General features: G+C 44.0%; 1 protein-coding gene and 1 pseudogene across 1 annotated transcript in view; one reads left to right on the forward strand and one right to left on the reverse strand.

Moving 5' to 3' along the window:
* Window positions 1-457: 457 nt before the first annotated feature.
* Window positions 458-1,037, reverse strand: LOC102997645 (60S ribosomal protein L12-like; annotated as a pseudogene).
* Window positions 1,038-3,345: 2,308 nt separating this feature from the next.
* The window catches only part of NSG2 (neuronal vesicle trafficking associated 2), a 59,368-nt gene continuing 37,338 nt past the window's right edge, over window positions 3,346-25,375 (forward strand). The window contains exons 1-3 of the mRNA XM_007190322.2: window positions 3,346-3,511; window positions 4,403-4,553; window positions 20,250-20,333. Of these exons, the coding sequence (XP_007190384.1) occupies window positions 4,425-4,553; window positions 20,250-20,333 (213 nt within the window). The 5' untranslated portion in view covers window positions 3,346-3,511; window positions 4,403-4,424. The remainder of the gene's footprint in view (window positions 3,512-4,402; window positions 4,554-20,249; window positions 20,334-25,375) is intronic.

The following is a 25,375-nucleotide window of genomic DNA, read 5'->3' on the forward strand; positions in this document are numbered from 1 at the left end:
GAACAGCCCATGTCCCCCACAAGAAATAATTATTCAGTCCAAAATGTTAATAGTTCTGAAGTTGAGAAACTCTGTTCTATAGCCTTGCTGATTTTTTAATTTGTTTTTTCAATTAAGGAGATAGGAGTGTTTGAGTCTTCAACTACAGTTGTGAACTTGTCCATTTCTCCTTTCAGTTCTGTCAGATTTTGCTTCATGTATTTTGAAGCTTTGTTATTAAGTTCATACACATTTAGGAATGTTATGTCTTCTTAGTCAATTGACCTTTTCAGCCCATGTAATGTCCCTCTTTATCTCTGGTAATTTTCTTTGCTCTGAAGTCTACTTTGTCTGATAATAATATAGTTACTCCAGCTTTCTTTTGTTTAGCGTTATCATGATGCATCTTCTTCCATCTCATTACCTTTTTTTTTTGTTGTCAAATAATCCTTTAGTGAAATATTTTCCTTTGTAGTTTTTAACTAACTGGGCATTCTACTGTACCATTGTTGATGTCATCTATGATGAAGGCCATCAAATCGCAGCTCACCGACTAGTCAGTCCCCAGCACCTCTTTAATGTTTCTAGAGAGTTCTCTAGCTAAAGATCAGTGCTGCATCTGTCAAGCAATGTTGACAATCTCATCAAAAGTGATATTTCCACTGTGCTTACTGTTTGTCTGCTTCTTTCTGTCTCTGTGTGGTTCCTTGAGGACTTTGGTGGTCAGAGCACCACCAAATGTACTGAATGTACTACTGAATGTACTACTTCAGTCTGGGCCTGTTTGTTCTGAATGGTTTCTCCATAATCGTTAGACCCTTCCAGTAACCAGTTGTCTTGGTGATGTCATCACTAACATTTTTTGGAGACAGATCCAGCAGGATGATCTTGGGGGCCAGGGAAGACGTGGCACTGACTTCCTCACAGGTGTACCTGAGGTTCATGACTTTGATCTCATTGGAGTCACACTTGGGTGGCATGACAGAGGCAGGTAGTGTCAGATGAACCTAGAGGTGGGAGGACAGAAGAGAGTTCCACCTTGTCTTCCTTTGAACTGAAAGCCTGAGCCAGTACTTTTATCCTACCTGTATCATTTTATTTGAAGTGAGTTTCTTGTTGACAACATATATTTGGTTCATGCTTTTCCTTCATTTTGACAAACTCTTCTTTTTATTTGGTTTGCTTAGACCACTTACACTTAATGTAATTTTTGGTATGTTTGAATTTAAGTCTACTATTTCATTATTTGTTTTCTGCTTGTTCTCTCTTTTGTGTTGTTGTTTCTCTGTTTTCCATTTTCTGCCTTCTTTTAGGCTATTTGAACATTTTTTAGTATTCCATTTAAATTTATATATCACATTTTGGACTTTATCTCAGTATACTTTTGGTTATACTAGCGATTACAATAGCATAATTAAGTTTTCACAGTTTAGTTGGAATCAGTACTTTACCACTTCAAGTGGAATATATATTACCACCAGATTGGTCCCTTTATCTTTCACTTATTATGTTGCAGTTGTCTAATATATTACATCTACGTCTACATACTTGGAGAACCTCATCAGAAAATATCATAATTTTTGTTTTCAGTTGTCAAACATCTTTTCCAGAGCTCTACAGGAGAATAATAGTCTATTATATTTAGCACCCCTCAATATAATTCTTCAACAAGGGGCTTCTCCACATTGCTCTGGCCCCCTGTTTCTTTCTGCACCCTCTCTCCTGTCCTTACATAAAAGGAAGCCTGGATTTTCCATTTCCATGAGACAGGCCCTTATCCTGGACCTTACTAAACTCTCAGGACCTGTGGCTTAGAGTTATTAAAGGCACAATTTCTGCTTGTGAATCAATCACAAGCGGTGTTGAAGGGACTTCCCTTTTCCTTTGGAGGCAGCAATAATAGAATCAAATACAAGTGTTCACAATTGTTTCCATGTAGCTGTCTACATTTTGTTGTCCTTAGTCAATGCCTACACCTGAAAATCCTCCAGGTCTTTGGAAAAGCAGGGAGTGGGGGACTAACATTTATTGGAATACCTCCCTCTCATATATATGCATACCTCTATTAACAGAAGTGCCCTACGCAGCTCTGATGTAGTATAGCTTCTATTGTCTCAGAAACATCTCTCTCTTTTTACACACACACACACACACACACACACACCCATCTCATTCCTAAACAGTACAGGTAATATATATGTTTTCTCCTGGCCTTTTAGCTAGGAGACTATATGCTCAGTATGTGAACACCAACTAAGGTGACCAAATAATTTATCGTGCAAGCCAGGATACTTTTGAAAGTGAAAGGGGACGCTATTACTGATGCCAAGACCTCATGAAGTGCATCATAAACAGCACTGCAGCTGGGAATGAATGGCCAAATGTGATTTGGACACAGCTGGGAGAAACCAGTGGAAACAGCCTTGACCTCGGAGGATTTGAAGGGCATGTAAGAGCAACCCCCAGGGATGAAACAATTCAGCCATTCAGATCCCTGTCCCCGAACTAAAAGGGGTTTCCTTGAGTGCAATCTCTTCTCATATTCACAACCAGTCTACAAAGGAGGTGTTATTATCAGAGATAAAGAAATGGAGGTTTGGAGAGTGAATGCAAAATGTCTAAGATCCCCACAGCCAGAATTTCATAGAGCTGACACTAGGACTTCGCTCTCTCTGATTCCAGATACCAACCTGGAAGCCCCATAATGTCGTGGACTGCATACAGACTTTGACAGCAATGGATCAGGGCTCACATCCCAGTTCCTGGTGCTGTACCAGCTCTGTGACCTTAGCTGACCTGCACGATGACAGTAACATTGTGAGAATAGGAGCTTATGTTTATGCACTGCTTGCCACGCACCCTGCTCTGAGCTAAATGCTTTCCCCAAGTTATCACAGTCACACCTCACACTAACCCCATCATGTAGGTACTATTAGAAATCACAATTTGCAAATGAGGGAAATAGTCTGAAAGAGCCTGGAAAAGTCCCCACTGCATGGGAGGTAATGAATATTAGTTCTCCTTCTCTCCTTACACAGGTTAGCGCACGATGCAGGTCCTGAGCAATTCTATTTCATAGTATTGTTCTGGAAGCTCTTAGGAGTGGTCCGTTCTCTTAATGAAAGTGCCTCCTTCTCCAGTTTTTCTAAAGGCTCAAGGATTGCTTATAATATGGTGCGTATTGATTTTTTTATTTTTTATGGCCAGAATCCCCCCCACTTTTTGGAAACCATTTTGTCCCATCCTGTGGTTGTGGCCACGCATGAGAAACAGCAGGTGGTGCCAGATGACAGATGGTGTGGGAACCCGTTTCCCGGCGGGAGGGGGCGCGAGCGAGCGAGCGAGCAGGCAGACAGCTGCCAGAAGCCCGCTCGCTTGCGCCTCGCTCTCAGAAGCTCCCACTCCAGACGCACGCAAGGCGCTGTCCTTTCAGCACCACCAGCTCCGGCTGAGGAGGGAGGACTCCTGGCCGTCCTCCTCCTCCTCTTCAAATTGGCTTGAATCTGCTCTGACCCCCCAAGAGTGCAGCACAGTAAGTAGGCTTTTGTTTTTGCTATAACCACTCCCCAATGTCCTCCAACCCTTTCCCTTTCACTCCCACAACAAGCCTATTTTGTCTAATAACGTTCCATCAGCAGGATTGACAAGAACAATTCTGTTGTGCTGGGCTTCTGGGGCTGGGGTGGGATCACCGTTTCACTTCCAAGGGAGCTGGAAAGAAATAAATGTGATTTGTTTATTTAGTTGGCAATCTTGCAATACGGGGATTGCTAACTTTCCATGGAACCAAAAAAAAAAAAAAAAATGGCCCTTTGCTATTGAGGAAATGGAGGCATTCCATGGCTGAATAACAGGATCAGGTTCAAGCCAAACCTTTTTTGTTTTAGGAAATTGTATCTCCTGTGCAACCTACATATTGAGTAAAAGGGTACACTACACATAGGGACATTGAATGTATTTATTGTATTTTAGGGAGATTAATGGAAAAAAACAACAACATAATAAAATAGCAACCAAGATGGTAAGGTGAAATTTATCATACTGCAGGGTGACCCAGAATAATAGGATTTATTTTTGCACTAAGAATAAGCTTTCCACTGAGATTATATGACTATGTTGGCTCTAGTGTCTTGGATGTATTTTTAAGATTGTGTATTTTGTGTGTGAGCCTAGGATTTTCCTTGAGTTTCTCAAATTTGAAAGCTCTTAAGTGCCGTGGGTAGGTGGCATATCTGGATGATTAAAGAAGTTTTACTGGATAATGGGAATCATGTCAGGAAATCTAGTGGAAGATCGATGACTGATCTGTACACTGAAGCTGCTGGAGTGGAACTGTTGAGGACAGCGCTATTTTCTCTGTCGTCAGCCCTCTGTTTTCCTGCCTTACTTCCCACTGTAACTAGAATCCCACTGCTTGCCTTAGGTCTGGGAAGAAAGGCGTAAGGATGGTGAAGCTGAACAGTAACCCCAGTGAGAAGGGAACCAAGCCGCCTTCGGTTGAGGATGGCTTCCAGACCGTCCCTCTCATCACTCCCTTGGAGGTTAATCACTTACAGCTACCCGCTCCGGAAAAGGTAAAGCAGGTGCTCTTTTCCTCATCAGCCCCCCATGCTCCCCCCTTCCCAGGAAATAAAGCAGCAAAAAATTCCACCTCCCCCAAACCCTTTCATTCCCTCATCAGCCAAATACGTTCCCTTTCTTGTAAAATGTAGTTATTCCTTCCAGAGACATGACATCTTTTATGTTATTTCAGATTTATGGTAAGTGTTTATTCATTTATTTTTGTTCACATATACATACATGGGCAAGAAAATTAATCTTTCCTTTTAAAAGTTTCATCATAGTAGATGAATACTGATAAGCTTCTAGATGATGAAAGAGAAAATTGTCTTGATTATTTTGGGAAGGTGTTTCAAAAATTGACTGCTACGGATTTGAGGACAGAGAATTGGATGCAGTCCAGCAGGCATTTAGTTTGCACCTCCTAAGGCCCCATTCCTAGGCTGCAAGGTGGTTATAAAAAGACACATTACAAAATCCCTATTCGGTATAACACTTAAATTAATATAAAGCATCACGGTAAATGCAGTGCCTGAGCATTACAAAGATTGTGAGAGCCCAGGAGTGGAAACAACTAAATTCTGTTGTGGCAGAGAGGGGACTGGGAGGACAGATTAGGTAAGGTGCAGAGGAGAACATTTGCATTTGGCTTTTAAAGGTGAGTAAAAACCTCCCGGGTAGACCATTGGAGGAAAAGGCGTTTAAGGCAAAGGGCACACATATGCAGAGGATGGAGCGCTTTCGGGAAATAGCATGACTGAAGTAGGGTGTCTTTGGCGGAGGCGTGGCTGGAAATGAGTGACTGGCTGGTGGTGCATCTCCTGACGCGGGAGTAGCCCATGAAGAATGGAGGTGAGCAATTATACAACAGTGGTGGAGTTATCCCATGGACATAGGTGGGAGAAAGGATATTGTTTAAGATCCATCTGAGAGAACTTGGGGTTTTATAACGTGAGCTCTTACATACCATAAGAGATAGATTTGGAGGCAAATGACGACGTTCCCTTGCTGAAGAGTGAACAATGGACCATTCCATTTGTTTGATTTTCTCATTGGCATCTCCAGGAGGGCATTGTGTGTCTTAACCAATTGGCTCTGTCCAATGAACAGAAGAGGAGCCAAAGCTAGATAAATGTCCTGGCTGATTGGCTAAGGGTTGAGTCATCTGCTTTGAAAGTGCAGAGGTTGTCAGTATGAAAATGTGCATAGGGGTGGCAGAAATAAAGAATCCTTGAGCCATTCTGAGCAACTGGTCAGACCTTTTGAAAATAAAATTTGAACAGGCAGTTAGCACTAAAGAAATGTGAAGGAACAGTATTAATTGGGTATTGGCTACCTGTATAGCAGAGGTTCTCAGTTTTTGACTTGCATATTAGAGTCACCCGGGGAGCTTTTGAAAATCCTGATATCTGTATCAGAACAATTGTGTCAGAATCTCTGGGGGTGAGACCCAGGTGTCAATATTAATTAAATCTTCCCAGGTGACTCCTATGTGCAGCCAAAGTTGAGAACCACTGTGTTAGATACACATTACCCAGGGATTATACATCCACGTTTGTGGGCAAAAGGTGAAGGACCAGAGAAATTTGGTTAGTTATCCAAATTCACAGAAGGAGTAAGTGGCAATGCTAGAATTTGATCCCAGATGTAATGGAAATTGAGGAGAAGCAGAGGGAATATTCTCTCAAGGTTTTGTGAAGTTTCAGGAAGAATCTTTACCCTTTTCAGTCTCGAAGATCTGTATGTCCCTGACAGGTATGCAAGGAAAAGGGATTGTGGTGAGGTCACTTCTCCTCTTAGCTCTACACACATCTGCGGGTCATCCAGAGATATCATGGCCTCTGTCTCCCCTTACTCCCCACCCCATTTCCCACCTCCAAGGGCTTCTTTCTTTCCTTGAGAGAGGAGACACACCTGATAACCACTGAGCATCTGGTCCAGATGTCCCAAAGCCGGAAGATAAATACATTGTGGACTTGCATGCATGGAAAGGAAACGGAAGTATCCTGTAAGATGCAGATCCCTAAAGGGACACATTTCCACAGGGACACATTACAGACTCACTCTGATGTTCATGATAAAGTCTTTGTACCAAGTGGACCCCAGTGTTCTCCTCTATGAAGTGGGGAGGATCACACCTACTTCACAATGGTTGGGGCAAAGTTAGAGGTGGCCTTATAAATAAAGTGCCTGGCACAAAACTAACCATAAGAGAATAAAAATTATCATTTTCATGTGCTTCTTAAATGCTAGATGCTTTTGTAAATCACAAGTACATACACACACACACACACACACACACACACACAATTTTCTTTCACCCTTTCAATAGTTAATAGGACCTGATAAGGGAGTTGCCACTTTGATCCAATTTTTAAAGACGATAAAACTCAGGCATGGAGTGGTAAAGTCACTTCCCAAAGCGCAGAGTTGGTAAGCCTCCTGGCAAAGTCTGGAGAGCCCAGAGCCCAGGCAGCACTGTTCTAGAACCTTCCACCTCAGCAGGAATAGGGGGCCAGCTGGTCTGGGAGTCCCCAAACTTGGACTCGAGCAAGAGCTCCGTCACCAACCTCAGCTCAACTCCTGTGAGCTGTCTCTCTTCCCTTAGACCTCTGTCTTCTCTTCTCTGAGTGGGAAATTGTATCAGCACTTTTCTGTGCTAGGATTTAGATTTTATAATATTTACAAGAGTAAACCAGGTTTTTTTCCCCTGACATTACAACAGATGTGTTAACAGTAAATTCCACTCAAGAAGCCAAGTGCTAAGAGCAGTGTTGTGTTTACCAGCACAGACTCGGAAGCCCCTCTCTTGGGGGGTTCACTGCTCTATCTTTTACGAGCCTCCCGCGGCTGAGGGCTTGAGTGAGTTTCTCTAACTGCCTCGGCCTCAGCCTCCTTGTGGGTAGAGGGGGGACTCAACCTCACTGGGCTGTAGAGAAGGCAAGGTGAGTTCTGACATAGTTGTCAGCTCTCTCATTAGGTCCAGCCAGATGGTGAGGGTTTGAAGCTAAAAAGGTTATCAGAAAAAAGTGTATTTAACCCCAATGTTACATCATGCGTTTTCCTCTTGAAAATGTAAAATACAGAGTGTGCTTGGTGTGTAATACTAACAGTTATCTTGTTCACTAAATACTCTTTAGTATGGAATGCGAGTTTCTGGGGAAAAGCTTTTGGAGGCTAATTGGTGAGGACGAGCATGTCTGAAGCCCTTGCTCTGGGCTAGGAATGGGCCATGCAGGGCATTCATGGCTGTCGTTTCAGTTAATCTTCCCAACAGCCCTGTGAGGTGGGTGTTAGTGCACCCATTTCACTGGTGGGGAAACTGAGGCTCAGATCAATGGAGTGACTTGTCCAAGCTTCACAGAGAGAGTGGAAGAGCTGGGGTTGGAACCCCGGTGCACCTGACACCACAGCTTTCCCCTCTGCACCGTGCTACCTTCGATAATGAGAAGCCTCCCATCCCCAGGCAGTGCTTCCTCAAACTCTGCATTCCCTCATCTACGGCCATGGCTTCTTCTTGAGCTCTCCTGGACATGCAGGTGGGGCCTGGGGCGATCCTGCAGAGAGAATGTCAAGGCCTCCAGGGCTCCTTCCCTACCCAGTGCTAGAGGGACTGTGCATGCCTTAGGAGATGAGATTGACTGGCCTCGTGGTTGTTTCCCCACCTCTTCTATCATGCTAATCAATCCTCCACAGCGCACCTGCAGTAGTGCCTCTGGAGTTGTGACCAGTCCTTCTCCCATGGAAAGCCTTTCCAGTCACCCGCACAGGGTACAGTCCTCAAATCCTGACCTTGGCACTCCAGGTCCTCCATTATCTGCCCCACTGGCTTCCATTCCTATCACTCCTCACTTTGTACCTTGAACACCAGCATGTCAGAACTACCTAGAGCCGTGGTTTTCTACCAGGGGTGACTTTTCCACCCAGAGAGACATTTGGCAATGTCTGGAGACATTTTTGGTTGTGACAATAGGAGGAGGGATGTTTTGCGCCAGGAATACTGCTAAATATCCTACAATGCACAAAATTCCACCCCCCCCCCACCAAAAAAAAAAGAATTGCCCTGCTCAAAATGTCAACAGTGCTGAGGTTGAGAAACCCCGCCCTAGAATTTTCTACACTCTCCAGGGTATTTCTTGCTCTCTCCTCTTTGCCCACGCCATTCCTTCTGCCCAGAATGATCTTCTTGCCCTTTTGTCTGTCTGATAAGCCAGGGCTCATCTTCCTAAGCCCAGTTCAGATGGCAGCTCTCCTGGATACCTTCCCTGACCACCCATAATTATAGCTAAGGTTATACTTATTACACCGGAAGGTACTCACTCTCTCATCCAGCATGTCTACTGGGCACCTTCTATGTGCCAGGCCCTGTGCTAGGCTACGCATATACAGCCATGAAAAGTCAGGCATGGCCGTTGCTTTCATGGAGCTTCCTGTTCAGTGGGGCAGAGGGACTTCAAACAAGCCAGCACACAAATAGAAATACAGAGATGCAAACTGCAAGAAGGGCTATTAAGGAAAGAATAAGGTGCTGTATTGTTAAGAGACGATAAGACTTAAGGGGATTAAATTATGATGGCAGGATGGTCAGGGGAGGTCCTTCTGAGGAAGGAGCCCTGGCTGAGAGATGGAGGGTGGGTTGGTAAGGGGAGTAGGGGGCAGAGGGACCAGCATGTGGACAGACATTGAGGGAATGGGAGGAAAAGTCAGGAGGTCGGGTTGGCTGGGTCAGCTGAGGGAGGGGGAGAGACTTGGGAGATGACGTGGGGTGGGCACCAGTTCATGAGGGGCCCTGTGCATTTTTCTGAAGAGGTTTAAAGAGGAGAGTAACAGGATCAGATTTCTATTTCAGGAAGATTCCTCTGGCTGCAATGGGCCACCGTAGGGCCAAGGGACTCATGCTTGGTCTCCTGGTCTCTTCTTCCTCTTTTCTCCAATCCATCTTCCAAATGAGGCAGCACCAGAGAAATGTCCCCCAAACAGAGGCTACTGGGTTTCCTGCAGTTCCACCAACCCCCCAGCCCTGGCCATGTATGGTGGAAGAAAAGAGTGGAGGGGCAGGAGATCAGCTAGAAGGTTACTGCTGTGCTCATGAAGGGGATGGTGGTGGTGGGTACTAGGACAGTGGCAGCAGAAATGGGGAGGTGGATGGATTGATGGAGACTTGGTGCTGGGTTGGCACTGAGGAGCTTTTCCTACTAGGCCTGAGGGTCCTGGCTCTGTCTCATCTTTGTAGCCTTAGTCCTGGCATATGGTGGACAGCAGGAAATGCTGGCTGAACGAGGCCCCCTGCCCCTTGCCTAGGGTAAGGCTGGGCTTAATTTTTCCACTTGAATCCAAGCAGTCTGGTGGCTCTCTCTAGGCCATGCGAGCAAGCTCTTGAGAAGCTGGAACATCAGTCTGTAGACACCAAATTCCAGGACGTGCCTTTGGTTTATCTAAGTGACCACAATAACCCAGATGTCCCCACAACTCCTCTGTGAGGTTGTAACCATGCAAAACAGGCTCAGAGAAGGGGAATGCTGTCCTAGGACACACCAAAAGAAAACAGTGCAGCCAAGATCTGCACCCAAGAGTGCTGGGAAATGCCAGCTAAGGGATGGCTGGTCTGCAGAAAGCAAGCCACAGACAGGCACAACCCCACCTTGGCAAAGCCCCAGATGAACTGTGTATTCATCAAGCCAGCTGCCAGGCTCTAGGCAAATGTACCTTTCCTTTCTACTGGTTACTAAGTCTTTACACATCCTAGAGGAGGTTGGCTCACCTGCTTGTGGGAGGAAAGGAATGCAGGCATTAAAAGGTCAATTATTGATGTTTAGCACCCTTCACTTTGTGTGGTAGACCGCATGCGCTTGGTTGTCTTACAGGCTTGGATTCAACTCTCAGCTAAACTAATTATGTACTGTGTGGCTTTAGGCAAGTTGCTTGGCATCTCTGGGCTTCTTTTTTTTTTTTCTGTAAAATGAACATAATAGCTACCTAACCGGGTTACTGTGAGGAAAAAAAAAAGTGAAAATTGTCTAATGGCACAAAGATGGTGCTCATTGATATAGTTTCCTTTCTTTCACTGGATATTTGGAATATGTCTCCCGAAGGTGATACTTTTGGAGGATGACTGTAAACGTGAGACATGCTGAGAAGGATGGGGTTTCAACAGCGGGGGTGCAGGGGTCCGACGGGGCAGATCTGGAAAGATGTTGGGCAATGGAGATACTGCTCCTGTCACTGAGTCCTCCACGCCTTCTTGGTCATTCTCATGGCTTCACTAGAGGGTTTCTTTTTCTCCCTGATACACAGGATCAGAGAACTGTCAGCCTTTCCCCGGGGAGCAGGGAATGCACATCTCTGCCGATTCCAGGCTCATTGAGCCCCCTTGTTCTACTCTTCAGAGACTCACAAGATTATAAATCATCCTAAATTGGGCAAAGGCTCTGACTAGGTGATTCCAGCAAATAGGCAAAAAAATGACCCATAAGCAGATTAAAAATTCTTTATAATTTGCAAACATAATTTTAATGAAACATAACTTTTTACCTATCTGATTGGCAAAAAAAATGTAATAGTGCCTAGTGTTGCTAACACTGGGGGAAAGCAGATCTTCTCATTGCACTCCGGTTGGTTATATAACGTGATGCAATGGTTTTTAGAGGGTATTTGGATATTGTTTATAAATTTAAACTGTATATCCTATTTAATTGGTATGCTTGCTACTGGCAGGAATTTATTCTATGGGTATATTTTTCAAGTATGCAAAGGCATATATATATATATATATATATATATATATATATATATATATATATATAAACAATTGGAATGTTCCATGAGATTGGAGTGGTTGGATAAACCCTGGTGCATGGATGTGGAATAGTAAGCAGTTGTTATGAGGATGAGACAGATTTGCTTGTGTTTGTGCTAATGTGGAGAAAGCAATAGACACATTGCTCCGTTAAAACAACTTTAAAGAGTGTGGTATAGAGTGATCCCATTTGTGGAAACATGTGTGTATGTTTCATTCTTCTAATTCATAAAATAGTCTTGAAAAGACACACAAGAAACCATTAGATGGTTAGAGTATGGATGGAGTGGTTGGGGTCCATTTGAAAACTTTTATTCTACAATTTTCATACTTTTTTTTACCATGAGCATATATCAAATTTTCTATTTTTAAAAAATCACCTCCATCTCACAGATGGTGAAACAGTCTCGGAGAGCTGAAGTGACTTACTTCCTTGCTCACGTTCACACACGGAGAGACCACTGTGGAACGAGCTAGTGCCCCTGCATGCAGAGGGAGGCCTGTATAGATGCACATGCATTATAGCAATGCAGTTTGAATTTGAATCCTAATTCCACCACCTACTCGCTGTGTGACCCTGGGCCAGCTTACTAACCACTCTGTCTCTCTGTTTTCTCATTGTTAAAACGAGGGCAGGAATATCTTCCTCTAAGAACTGTTTAAAGGGTAAAATGAGGAAATGCATGCCGAATGTTTATCACAGTGGCCGGCAGAGAGTAACTGCTTAATGTTGTTGTATCATCATCATCAGTTCAGTCCCAGAATCAGGATTGTTTTTCCTGAAGTGCACGGGGCTGGCCCCAGGCTGTAAGAAGGCTTGAGCAGAGAGGTGGGCTGGGCCTTGCCCTATAGGGGACAGGCCTGGGTGGCAGAGCTGTGGGCCGGCCTTGCTGTAGTGACTCCGGCGCAGGCAGCTAGCCTCTGCTCAGAGCAGGAGCTGGCCGTCCCTGTAGGACCCAAGGAAGAGTCGCTCACCTTGCCCAGTTCTATGCCTTGCCTGAGAGTTGGAGAGTCAGAGACTTATTGGGCTGGCCCATCCATTTGAGGCCATACTGGCCAGCCTTCCATTCTGCCCTGAGAAATCAAAGGCCCAGCAAGTAAAAGAGACTCAATGCCACAGAAATAGCCCTGGACTGGGAGTCAGCAGGTCCATACTAGGGTCCTACTTCTGACACTGCCTTGTTGTGTGACCTGCAGCAAATCCCTCCCCCTTTCTGGGCTTCCATGTCCCCATCGGTGAATGGGTGGGATTGGACAACGCTGCCACTAATGTACTCTGAGCACTGACATTTTACCTTGTGTTCTGTGCCCACTACCAAACCTCAAGGGTCCAGGGAAAGACTCGAACCCAGAGAGATGGAGTGTGGGTTGAGGAGTGAGGCAGTAAATGGGAGAAGGTTCCCAACTATGTACTCAGGCCCCACTGGGGTGACTTCACCTTGTCTCTTTAGATGAAGGATTCGTTCATTTGTTCATTCAGTTAATAGCATTTACGGAGCATCAGGTGCCATAGGATCAGAGTTTGTTACGAGATTTGAATGATGACCTTCCTAGTGGCACTTGATCTGAGCCGGAAGCTCAGGTTCAAGCCTTGACTCTGCCTCTTAGTGGTTACGTGAGGTTGTGAAGTCATTTCTGCTCTCTGAGACTCAGGTTCCTATAAAATGGGGATAATCAGTCCTACCTCAGAGCGATTGAGAGGATTTACTGAGATATAGGATGGAAAGCTTTTGGTACAGTGCCAGGCACATAGTGGGTACCTTAAAAAAATGATAGAAAAAAGCAACATGTTCTTGAGTTTGGATACCAGCTCAACCACTTACCAGTCATTTGATCATAGGCAAGTGACTGAAGTCTCTGAGGCTAAATTTCCTCATCTGAAAAATGGGAATAATAATGATCTTAAAGGAGAGATGTGAAGATCGGAGAGGGGGGTTGTGTGAACTAACTGAGGACACATCAGTAGGGCCTGTAGCTCAGTGTCTGGCACACAGGAGGTGCTCAGGGGCTAGCCTTTCATTGTCCTGCTCCGAACTTCTCTCTTTGCTGCAGGAATGAGCTGAAGGATACAGCTTAGGTCTATTTTTGGCCTGTGCAAGCCCAGCTCATAAAAATACAATCATGCTCCTTGTCAGCACTTCTGCACTTTTATTTATTGTTCCTGCCAATCCTGGGGCCTCTCCATGTGGGAACCTCTTCATTATTGATAATCCTGGGAAGTAGTATTTTAAATTTTTATGATCTGTACTTTGCACCATCTGAACCACCACGTATTATCTGGCCTTGCCAGCAAAGGGGGAATATATCCAGATGAGGGGTGCTTTCGGGATGAATAATTTATCCCATTTTCACAATGCCAATTATGTTAAATTATGTCCTTCATATCAGCTGCTGACCGAACAATGGGGACTGATGTATTGATATGAAAAGAAAACAAGTTTATTTCTTTGCCCATATCCACAATGATATTTGAAAACCTGGAGTTTCATTCTCCCAAGTATCTATAAAACCCCACTTTTAATAATAACAAGAGTAGAAAGAATTTTTTCCTCCCCTCTCTCCACTTTTTCCTCCCATTTCTGTTATTAATCAAGGAGCTCAGGGCTCTGTTTTGCTCTATTTTTTTTTTTCAACTGCAGAAAATAGAGCCTTTCTTTGCAAACTTATTTTCTCTTCTCTCTCTTTCTTTGCGTATGCAAGCTGATTCCTCCAAGGTACAATTAATAAAAATTGGATAACATTTCTTATGCTTTCTCCTTCATAGTACTAAAAAAATTGACTGGTACTATATCTCCTTTTATAGAAGGGAATTGTTTCTGGCTCCAGTCCATGGGAACAGCACACCACGCTTCATGACATGCCCAATAGCTGGTTGATTCCCGTAACTGTAGGGCTGGTTTTTCCTGCTCTCTGCATCTCTCCAGTGTATCTTCACTGTGCCAGAGGCTTCTCCTCTCCCTGTAATGCACACCTGGAAAGCCATTCTCTGGTTTATAATCCTTCCTCAGTTCCTCACTGTTCTCAAGTTCATCTTCAAGATGCTAGGCGTGGCCTTCAGAGCCTCTGTTTACCGCTCACTTCACCTGCTCTGTTCCCTGGCCACTCAAAACTACCTCCTTGTGGTTTTCCCCGGTCCAGCCTCCTGGATGTCTTCTGAATGTTTGCTGGTTTATGATGCTCTCTTGGTCTAGAAATCTCTTTTTGTTTGGGTTTGGGGAGGCAAGGATGGAAACAAGGAAGCTGTCAGAGCAAAAGTTCGCAGAGAGAGAATGATGCTCTGGATTAGGGTGTTGGCAGTGTAACTGGACGAATGGGTTTATTTGAGGGAAATTTTTGAGGAAGCAGGAACTGGTGATTGGAATGGATTTGGAGACTGAAGGGAAGGGAGGGATCATGAGAGATTCCTGTATATGACTTGACGTAAACAATGGCATATCATGCTGCTGTTTTCTTAGCTGGCGATTACACGGGGAAGAGAATGTTGAGGGCAAGATGGTTGGGGAAGGTGGGTCAGGGAACCCAAGTGCTTTGCTGTGGACATGGTAAATTTATGTGTGTCTATCCAAGGGCAAATGTCCAGTAGGGTAATCTGAGTGCTGGGTGGGGTCCGAATTGGAGATGTAAATTTGAGAGTTATGAGAATAAAGATGGACTTGGAAATGATGGGAGTAAGAACACTCAGAAGGGACTTGTAGAAAGGAAGCATGCCCATGACCTAACCCTGAGAGATTCTAACATTGAGAAGTCAAGCAGAGCGGGAGGAGACTGAGGAGGGCTGGTCAGTGAGCAGGGAGAAGACCGTGGACCCGGGAGGAGGACTTTTAAGGAGGAGTGAGTGGTCAAAGAATATTACTGAGAGGTCAAAGAAGATGAGGCCAGAGGACTGACCATTTGTTCCAGGCAAATGGGCAAATACCTGCTTTTGACATGGAGAAGGGGTTCTAATGAGCTAACACTTTCTTAGGGCCAAAGGTAAAATATTACCTGGGTTGCTTTTGGAGAAAGTATGGTATAGCTGAAGAGAGAAACAGATGACTGAGGACTGACACAGGGTCCGTCAACCTGTCTGTTGGCCTAGTTTGAACTCAGTGGTTTGAGAAGTGTTTTGAAGCCAAAAGAAGTGTTTTCATTAGAAACTCACTCAGGGCATAAGCAGCATCTCATAGGGGTTCAGGGCAAAGTAGTATATGGATTTGAAGGAGGGCTATGACCCCAACTCTGCCTAAACTCAGCATCACTCCTGCAAATGGTAAATGGCATGTTAAATATATATATTTATTCAGGTAATATATAAATTATTTTATATATATTGAACTTGATATAAATGAAATCACACAGGACATAAAAAATACTTTTTTGCATCAGATTCCTTTAGTTCAATATAATGTCTGTGAGAGTCACCCATGTCTATGTAGCATTGCTGTGTAGCATTCCATCTTATGAATAAACCACAATTTATCCATTCTCCTGTTAATAGACATTTGGGTTATTCTCAGTTTTGTGCTATTATGAAAAAAGTGGCTATGAACATTTTTGTGTGTATCTTTTGGTGGATTCACCACATTTTGAGGTGATTTTTTGCTGGTGCCAAGAAAATCTATTGGTTTTGTTATACTTATTTAGTACTTGACCATCTTACTAAATTCGAATAGCTTTTCAGTTCATTTTTTCTTGGAACACATTTCTATTAGATACAAAGCTTTTCACCTCAAGTACTAGAAAACACAACCTAAATTGGATTAAGGTTCAAAGAGTATATATTTGTCCCCCTCCCCGCCCCCATGACTGCAGGGTACAGCATGGGTCTGGTTTCAGGCAAGGTGTGATCCAGAGGGCAGGGTGTCATCAGGGCTCATCTCCACTTCTCTGGGTTCCTCTTGGCTCTGCCCTCTTTTGTATGCTGCCTTTGACCTCATCCTGGCTCCTCCCCATAGTAGCAACAGTTGTTTCAGCAGTTTCAGGACTAAGTCCTCACCACACCATCCAGAGGAAGAACATGTTCTTTAGGGAACACTCATGAAGAGCAAGGAGGTGTCTTCCCGTAAGTTCCCAGTCAGTATTGCCTCATATCTCTTTGATTCAAGTTAGGTAACATGCCCATCTCTGAGCCAATCAAATTTTGTGATCAGTAGAATAATATGCTCTGATTGGTTTAACCTAATTAGAGTCCATCCCTGCCATCAAGGAAGGCATCAATTCCACCAAACCACATGGCTGCCACATGGGACAGGGGTGAGTTCTTGAAAGCAATATCGGGCAGTTGGGGGGGGGGTTTGATTGAAGAAGGAAATGGATGTTAGAGAAGCAACCACAAAATATTTATTATGACAATTAGAATGATATTGGCTGTAATGGTTATTCATTGTCTCATTCCAACAGTAATATTTGTTTAGTTTTGTCTCCTATCTCAACATGTTGGCCACTGCATGAGGTCTTTAAAATTTACATGGAATGATATAAGTGGTTTAGGGCTTTTTGAGAAGTTTTGGGAAAGATGTTTATAAAAATAAAGGGGCAGAGGGAAAGACTAAGAAACAAATGCTTCTTAACACTTGATGTGTTATGCTTGAGACCAGTCTGATGGCTAAGGATCTAGAAATGAAGGACTCAAGCTAAGAGATGGTTGAGATGGACCTGGCAATGTGGGAAGACATATTAGTTTTCTGTTGCTATGTAACAAATTATCAAAGCTTTAGTGGCTCAAAACAACACAAGTTTATTATCTCACAGTTTATATAGGTCAGAAGTTCAGGCACAGTTTAGAGGGGTTCTGTGCTCGGGGGTCTCATGGGTCTGAAATCAAGCTGTTAGCTAGGCTGCATTCTCATCTGGTTCTTGGGGTCCTTTTCCAAGCTCATTCAGGTTGTTGGCAGAATTCAGTTACTTGTGGTTGTAGGACTGAAGTCCCCATTTTCTTGAGTGACCTGGCTGTTGATCGGGGTCATTTTCAACTCCTAGACTCCACCCTCAGGTACTATCTGCATGGCCCTCTCACAACATGTTGACTTACTTCTTCAAGGCCAGCAGGAGAATCTCTCTCCAGTCTGCTGTGACCGAGTTTGCATAGCATACTCATGGGAGTGACTATGCCATCATATTCACAGGTCCTGTCCTCACTCTTGAGGGAGGAGATTATACAGTGCATGTACACGGGGGTGGGAAGCTTGGGGACCATCTTAGAATGCTGTCTATCATAAAAGACAAAGGCAGTTATTGCCCTAAGGCTTATAGGTCACATGGCACACTGACCAGGAAATTCACTATCTTAGAAATAGACATTGAGGTGTATCATAATATATTTATATATATACATACAGACATTAGATATATACACACACACAACATGGGGAATTGGGAGAAGAAACTATAATTCCCAGTTTGTGAATATTTCTAAAAATGTGGATTCAGAGAAATGATCAGACATCTAAATTTTCAATATACTTCATAGCCTGTCAGGTGAATTTTTGCTGGTGCCAAGAAAATTTATTGGTTTTGTTATACTTATTTAGTACTTGACCATCTTACTAAATTCGAATAGCTTTTGAGTTCATTTTTTGATCTAGTGATATTCCAAATATTTTTAATCATTACAATTTGTAGAATATCTTTTAAGTTCACAAAGCACCTGCACATACATTATTTCATTTGGCCCTTCCCAGAACGCTGTGAGTTTCTAATAGAAACACTTAGCCTGTGAACTGTGCCTTGGCATTTACTCTTACATTTATATTAGCTCCTAACTCTCACTAACACACTGAAGTTCACATGACACCAAAACAGTCAAATGTGTAGATTACATGCTATTTTACACTTTTGTTTATTTGACCATGTGGTTCACTTTGCATAAAATATCTTGTCTTGTTCACCCAGGAAACTTCTATTCACCCTTGAAACCTCCTTTTTTTTCAGACCATGCTTGGACAGTATTGTTCTTGAGAAATCCTTGCCTTGCTCTCAAAGGACTGGATAGGGAGGACCTGCAGGCTGACAGGTGCAAGCGAGGCCCGATTCCATATCTGCCTCAGACATCTATTGGAAGAACATTTGGCAGCACTCAGAGGCAGTGTTCAAAAAAACATTGTTATTGAATGAACGGTCTGAGTGCTTAACTTACATTAACTCATTTAAGCCTCCTAACAACCCAACCAGGTAGTGATGGTTATTTTCCCATTTAATAGATGAGAAAACTAAGACACAGAAGGCATAGTGCTTGAGCCAGGATTCAAACCCAAAGCACAATGTTTCATCTCCCTACAATATTGACAGTACCAGTATTTGCCCCACAGCACAGAATTAAGTGAGATAGTGCACGTCAAGTGCTCAGTGTCTGCTGTATAGTAAATTTGCAAAGCATGAGGGACATTTTTATTATTTGTGGCAAAGAAGCTTCTGCTTTCCTGTTCTTTGGAACAGGAGATAGAAAAAAATAAAAAGAACGTTCCCCACCCCACTCCCCCGCAAACCCCTCATGCTTGTTTAGCTGTACCATTTCTTTAAGGAAGCCAGGGCTCACTTTTTAATATTTGGAGGAGCAGAATCCAAAGGGGGTGGGGCACAACAACAGAATTTACATTTGCAAATGAGTTCTAAATGTCAGGGAAGGAGTGATGTTCTAGATGGGCTGGGACCCAGATCCTCCTTAACTAACATATTTAAGTGCCATACAGTAGATGTTCAATAATAGTAGTTCCTCCCCGTCCTTTCCTTTTTGAGCTATATTTTGTCCATGGTATGCCTCACAGACCTCAAAGAAAATTCTTCATAGAAGAATTCTTGCAGGAGTACATACACTTGACTATTGTCTCTAGGAAAACTTGGTGAAAGTTTTCAGTGAAAATTCGGTTAATTTAAGTGCTAATGAGAAGAATGATCATAGTTAGAAGATTGCTTCCTTTGAGCTGTGTGACCCTGGACCAGTGACTTGACAGCTCTGTGCTTCAGTTTTCCTTTCAGGAGAATGGAAGTAGCAGTGGTATGTAGAAAAAGTATATGCAGAGCTTGATCTAGCTCTGGCACATAATAAATTATTCCAAAAGTATTGCCCACTATCATCTCACTCAACCCTCAAAACAGCCTTGTTAACTAGGGGTTATGATTATGATTATTGCCCATATTTTACAGCTGAGGCACCGAGACTCAGACAGCTTCTGTGTTACCTATGACACTGTGACACTCGGCAATAGTTTTTATCTGTCAAGTTTCTTTTTTCTTCCACTTTGCCTACACAGTGGGATGGAGTTCCATAAATGTCTTGGCAGGTTGACAGCTTATCTTGAAAAGATATTAACCACTTCTGCAAAATATTCAGACTTCAGAAAAATAAGATGATACAATAGATTCAATAGACCTTTATGTTTTTCTTTGTGGAAGTCCCTAAATGAAACTGGAATTAAGTATATGTGCAAAAGTTTTGCTACAAGATGTTCATCATAACTTGTTTATATACCCTGAACTGTGGAAACAACCTACGTGTTCAACCATCAAGATTAGTTAGATTAATTGTGGTATATGCATACAATGAAATATTAAGCTACATCAAAAGGCAAAATGAAATCATATCTTTTTCTACATGGAGAAAATGTTAGTAGAGTGTTCTGTGATAAAATGAAGTATGAATCCGTTTCATAAAAGTATATGTTTGCATAAATAGCAAATACATATGCAGAATATGTGCATATATATGCATATAAAAACTTCTGGAAACGTGCGACCAAAATTGTCACCTATGGCTGTCTGTTGGAATTGGAATGTATTATGGGTAATTTGAATTTTCTGTTTTCTTGTGTTTGTTTGAGTGGGAGGCTCTTTATTTTCTGATCTTTATGCAATATACAGTAAATTCTAGTTACTAAAAAAAAGGAACAGAAAAGTCTTTCAAGTCTCTATGCATGCTAACACTGGTTGAACATTTCAGGTGATTGTGAAGACAAGAACGGAATATCAGCCTGAACAGAAGAACAAAGGGAAGTTCCGGGTGCCGAAAATCGCTGAATTTACGGTCAGTGTCTTGATGGTGTAACAGAAAGTGTGGGTCACTGAGTCGAATCAAATAACTAAAGCTCTGCCTCTTGAGGACAAGTTATCCTCTCTCCTACTCCGAAATGTTCAGACAACTTGATGATAAATGTGTCTCATTTTTTCTTTTTCCTCCTGTCCCTGTCTCTCTGCCTTTCCATCACAATCTTCAGGAAATGTGATAGAAATGTATAAAGAAACTCAAATTTTAGACATTGGTTGATTGCAACAAATACAAAAAAGACAAAGGGAGGGAAAAGTTGACTTCTTAGTGGTAAAAACCGCATGGTTGATTTTCTATTTATTGGTGGCCGAGTCACTAGGAGAACTGATGAATATATATCACTGTGATGAATTGCGTGAAAGAGCCATGAAGCCTGCTCTGTGAGGATGTATGGAGGAAGCCCAGGGAAGTACCCTGGGGAAGTCACTTAGGTGGCTAAGGAGAGCACAGCTTGTGCAAAGGCCCTGAGGCTGGAGGGAAGTTGAACCCAACATTGAATAGGAATAAGGGCAGTGAAGCTCAGCTCTAGGAGGGGTGTGGGGACCAGACAGAGATGAGGTATGAAAAGTGGGCAGAGGGCAGACAGTCCCAGACATTGTAGGCTGTATGGAGGAATTATTATTTTAGACCAGAAGCATGAAAGAAAGCCCAAAGGACTTCAAGAAGAGGAAGGATATGATTAAACTGGGTTTTTGGAAAAAGCATCCTGGCTTTTACATGAGTAATAGAGGGAAGGTGGGGAGACTGCTGGGTTACTGCATGTAAAAAAAACAATAGTGGCTTAGCAAAGAAAGGTGAGTGGATAGAGGCCTTAAAGATACTTAGGAGGCAATACCAGCCATGGAGGCAGTAGAAGAAGTGGTTCTGTGGATGGATACTGAAGCAGTCTGGCTGGGTTTGAGCCCTGTTTCCACCTCATACCAGCCGTGTGGCCACAAGCTAGTCAATAAACTGCATTCATCAAATGGCGATAATAGAAGGTTACTGTGAGAATGAGATATAGGATACATGCAAAGCACTTGGATCTATACATGATAAGTGCATGATTAATAGTAACTATTTTGTATCAACTGTGGCTGAGGGCTTTGGAAGTGAAAACAGCCCTTGGTTGGTTGTCTGTATGTATTTGTATAATACATACTTGGTTGGAGTATGTATTATACATGGATAAACATATTGGTCCGTTTCTGTCCCTATCTTTCTCCCTGCTACATGTGTCAGAGCAGCTGGGTGTGTGAGCCTGGGAGGGAATCTGGCACCTCTGGGTACATCCCCCCAGAATGTGGGACTTCCCTGGATGTTGACCCCCTCTTTGAGGGCAGGGATTGCTTTTATTTTTGGCTGTAGCTTTAGTGTCTGGCACACAGCATGGGCCCAGTGAACGCTGACCTGGCCTGAACTGCATGCAGGTATCTGCAAGAACCAGCAGGTAGCTGTGAGGAGAGGGTGGGAGTATCTTGGTGCATAATGTATGGGTATCAGGCCAGGGAGTAAAGCTGACCTGTCCTCCTGGCAGCAGAGATCATCAGAAGTATGCCCAGATTCATGCCCAAAAATGTTTATTGCAGTGTTATTTGTAAAATCGAAGCATTGGAAACAATGCTAGATTTTCAGCAGCTTTCTCATGATTCCATATGTAAGACCACATGCATAAGATGGATTGTTTCAACAGTTTCTTAGGAATCACTTTTGGCGGGGAGAGTACTTAGTTTACTCTGAATTATGGGCTTATGAGATATTTTCATCTTACTTTTACTTTCTCAATTTTACACGAGCATGAATTGTTACAATAATCAGAAAAAAATTAGAACATTTTAAAAATTTGCTCTTTTTACCAAATAGAGTGTTACAGTTTTTGATGGAATTATTCCTTATTTAGCAATCATTTAAAATGATGGTTATGAAAACATGCACTAATTTGGGCAAATACTTCATAGAGGAAGCTGAGTGAAAAAAGCAGAGATTAAAATTGTATGTTTTCTATGGTTGGAACTCTGAAAAAAACCACAAGTATACAGAGGAAAAAGGACACGGAAAGAAATGTCTCAAAATGTCATCTGTGGCTGTGTTATCAGCCGTGGTGTTGGACCATGTTGTCATTGTTTTTTTTTTTTTTTTCCTCTTTGTTGGCAACTTTTGGTGATGTGGCTATTTTATCATATTTGCCGCCCACGAGTCCCTGAGAAGCTGATATAATCCCCTGTTTTTTTCAAGGGGAACTATGGCTCAGAGCAGTGATGCGACCTGCTCACCCACTAGCAAGTGGCAGGGCCAGTGCTGAGAGCCGGCCCCCTGCCTTTCTGTTCATCTGTGCCGCCTGCTGTAGGTAACTATAGGTTAGAACAGAAGCGCGTCAGCCAAGAGAAAATGAGTGGCTTGTCAGGGTCCAGGGCCTGAGGAAGCGCCCCACGCAGCTTGACTCAGTTGGCCCTGGGGGTTGGGAAGAAAGGGCGTTGGGGTTTGGGGGCAGCCCTTTGTCAGCACTGACTGTCAGGTGTGGGCGGAGGGCCCCGCCGCTTGGAACACAACGGGAGGAATGGAGCAAAATTGTTTGCTTTTGTAGAGCTGTGAGCATTTATTAGCCTGGCTTTGCACTTCCTTAAAGAGAGCTCCCCGTGGGCCGCGTGGAGGACGCATCCGCTGGGGTGAAGGTGGGAGCAGCGCACTAGGAAGGAGGTTGTGCTGGCCATTAAGAAGAGTCTGAGGGTCTGAGCTGTCAGCTGCAGTGGGACTCGGGGGTCCAGCTGGGCTGTTATGGAGGTGGAATTGTTCCTGGTTGGAGAAAGGGGCATCAGGGACTCCTCCGTGTTTGGCTTGGCTGACTGAGCCGGGGGGGATGCTGTCCACCGGGTAGGAGGTGGGGGACCGGGAGTGGGAGGTGCCTGGGGACCATGGGAGGGGCGGGGCAAAGGCACTCTGGCCACACTTGGATGTAACGGGTCTGGAGCTCAGGGTGGAAATTTCGGCTAGACCACAGGGGCTGGAAGTCAGAGAATTCCCAGTTCATCTTAGAGAGCATAATGCTGGTAAACAGCGGCCGGGTTGCGCCTCCAGGATATTGCCCGTGGCAGAAGTAACCATGGGGATGGCAAAGGTGCCTCCCTCCCTCATTCCAGTATCTTCATGGAGGTGGAACAGCTTGCGAGTTCACATCTCAAATTTGACCTGGGGAGATCAGCTCATAACAATTCTCTATGAGAGAGAATGAGAGGAGAGAGCAGGGAGGGAGAGGCGAACTGAGAAAGATTGAAAGAATCGCCTGGAATTTTTTTTAACATGAAGGCTCTTGCAGTCATTGCCAAGGGCCACAGACTTGAGAGACCGTTCATCAGGCTTCTTTGAGAAGATGGGAGCATGCAGAGAGAAGCCCCTCCTTCTTTCTTAGTCCTGGGAGCTGGAGGTTCTTCTAAAGCTGATTATGCTGTCGAAGGAGCTGGTGCATCCGGCCATGCCATCAGACCTGATTGTCCCCAGGCTCACCTGTGAGAAGGAACTGAGTCTTGCATTTGGAAGCTGTTTGTGCCAAGCTGATGAGAGGTATGCCAGGGAACACCTGCACTTTGGGGCTAGATTCACCTGGCAACTTGGGTCACACCCCTGTTACCTCTGAGCTTCATGACCTTGGGAAAATCCCTTCACCTCTCTGAGCTCCTGATTCCTCATCAGTAAACCGGGACACAATAGCACAAAGTGTAAGTCCTTGGCGCACTCTAGTTCTCAATGAATGATCATTTTCTCTTCCTGTTCAGATCCCTTTCCTTCATCCTGGGTTCTTAGCTTGCTACCTAATTAGCTGAATTTTGTGTGTTGGTTGAGACAGACCTGGTCCTCCCTTTCCTGGCTTTTTCTCCCCAGGAATGTGGCTGGGAAAACCTGGAGGAACTGTTCTAAGTGTAGCCAGTTCAATGTCAGGATCCATGGGTGGCCTCTGGCTCTCTACAGTGACCTAGGGAGCTATCTCTTTGCCTCCTGGGGAGTGTAGGCAATATTTTTTGGTAGGCTACTTCTCAACACATCCATTAAAAAATGAATAATCCTAGTACCTGTTAAAAATGCCTTTACATCCACTTTTTAGGCTAACAACAACCTTGTGTACTTGTTACTGTTATTATTATCCCCATTTTACAGACTAGGAAACTGATGCTCAAAGAAGTGAATTGTCTGACAAGGCCACGCAGCGAGGACGTGTCAGAACAGAATAAGAACCCAGCCTTATGACTCCATATCCCACCCTCTCTGCTACACCTGATGCCACCCTGCCATTGTCCTTGCCAAACTGTGGCCTGCCTGACTTCTTCCCTTCCTGCCCTTTCTCCCCTTTCTTCTTTGTCTTTATCAAATTTGCTCTGGGCTGGGCTGGATGCCTGTTGCTGGGAGACACACGGATATTGCAAGACAAAATCCTTGCTCTGGAGGAGCTTGCAAAGGTGTGGATTAGACAAGAGTGTTCTGGCCAATTTCTTGGAATACTGTCCCTGTATGGTCACCTCCTCTGGGATGCCTCCCTTGATCCTCTGAGCTGGGTTTGGTGCCTCCTCTGGGCTCTGCAGATCATATGGGGTTCTCGAATGCTGCTGTACTGTAACTGGCTACTCCGGCATCTTCAGCCCCCTCCAGCCTCTGGTCCCTGGAGGGTAGGGTCACACTGGCCCACTCACGTGTTCCTAGTTCCCAGAAGAGGGCCTGGCATAGAGTGGGTGTCACGTGTGCTGCAACTTGAGCCCCAGACTTTCGGGACCGCCTCAGTATTCATCCCCAATAACATGTTGAGTCTGGGTTCAGGAAATCTGACTCTGGTGGCTATGGCCTGGGTAAGCTCAGATTAGAGGGTGTCCGGGCACATGGGGAAAGATCCTGGGGATGCCTGCAGACCAGACCCTAAGCACAGTCAGTGGGGAGAATCCAGAATGGGAGGGATGCGTTAGTGTAAAGGGATCAGAACCCACCATTCCTGTCAAGCAAATGAACGCGTTAAAATAAAGCTGGTTGGGGAGAACTAGAAGTGAGAGGTTAGCAGTTTT

This window comes from Balaenoptera acutorostrata, chromosome 2, assembly GCF_949987535.1.
Source record: "Balaenoptera acutorostrata chromosome 2, mBalAcu1.1, whole genome shotgun sequence".
Lineage (NCBI taxonomy): Eukaryota > Metazoa > Chordata > Mammalia > Artiodactyla > Balaenopteridae > Balaenoptera > Balaenoptera acutorostrata.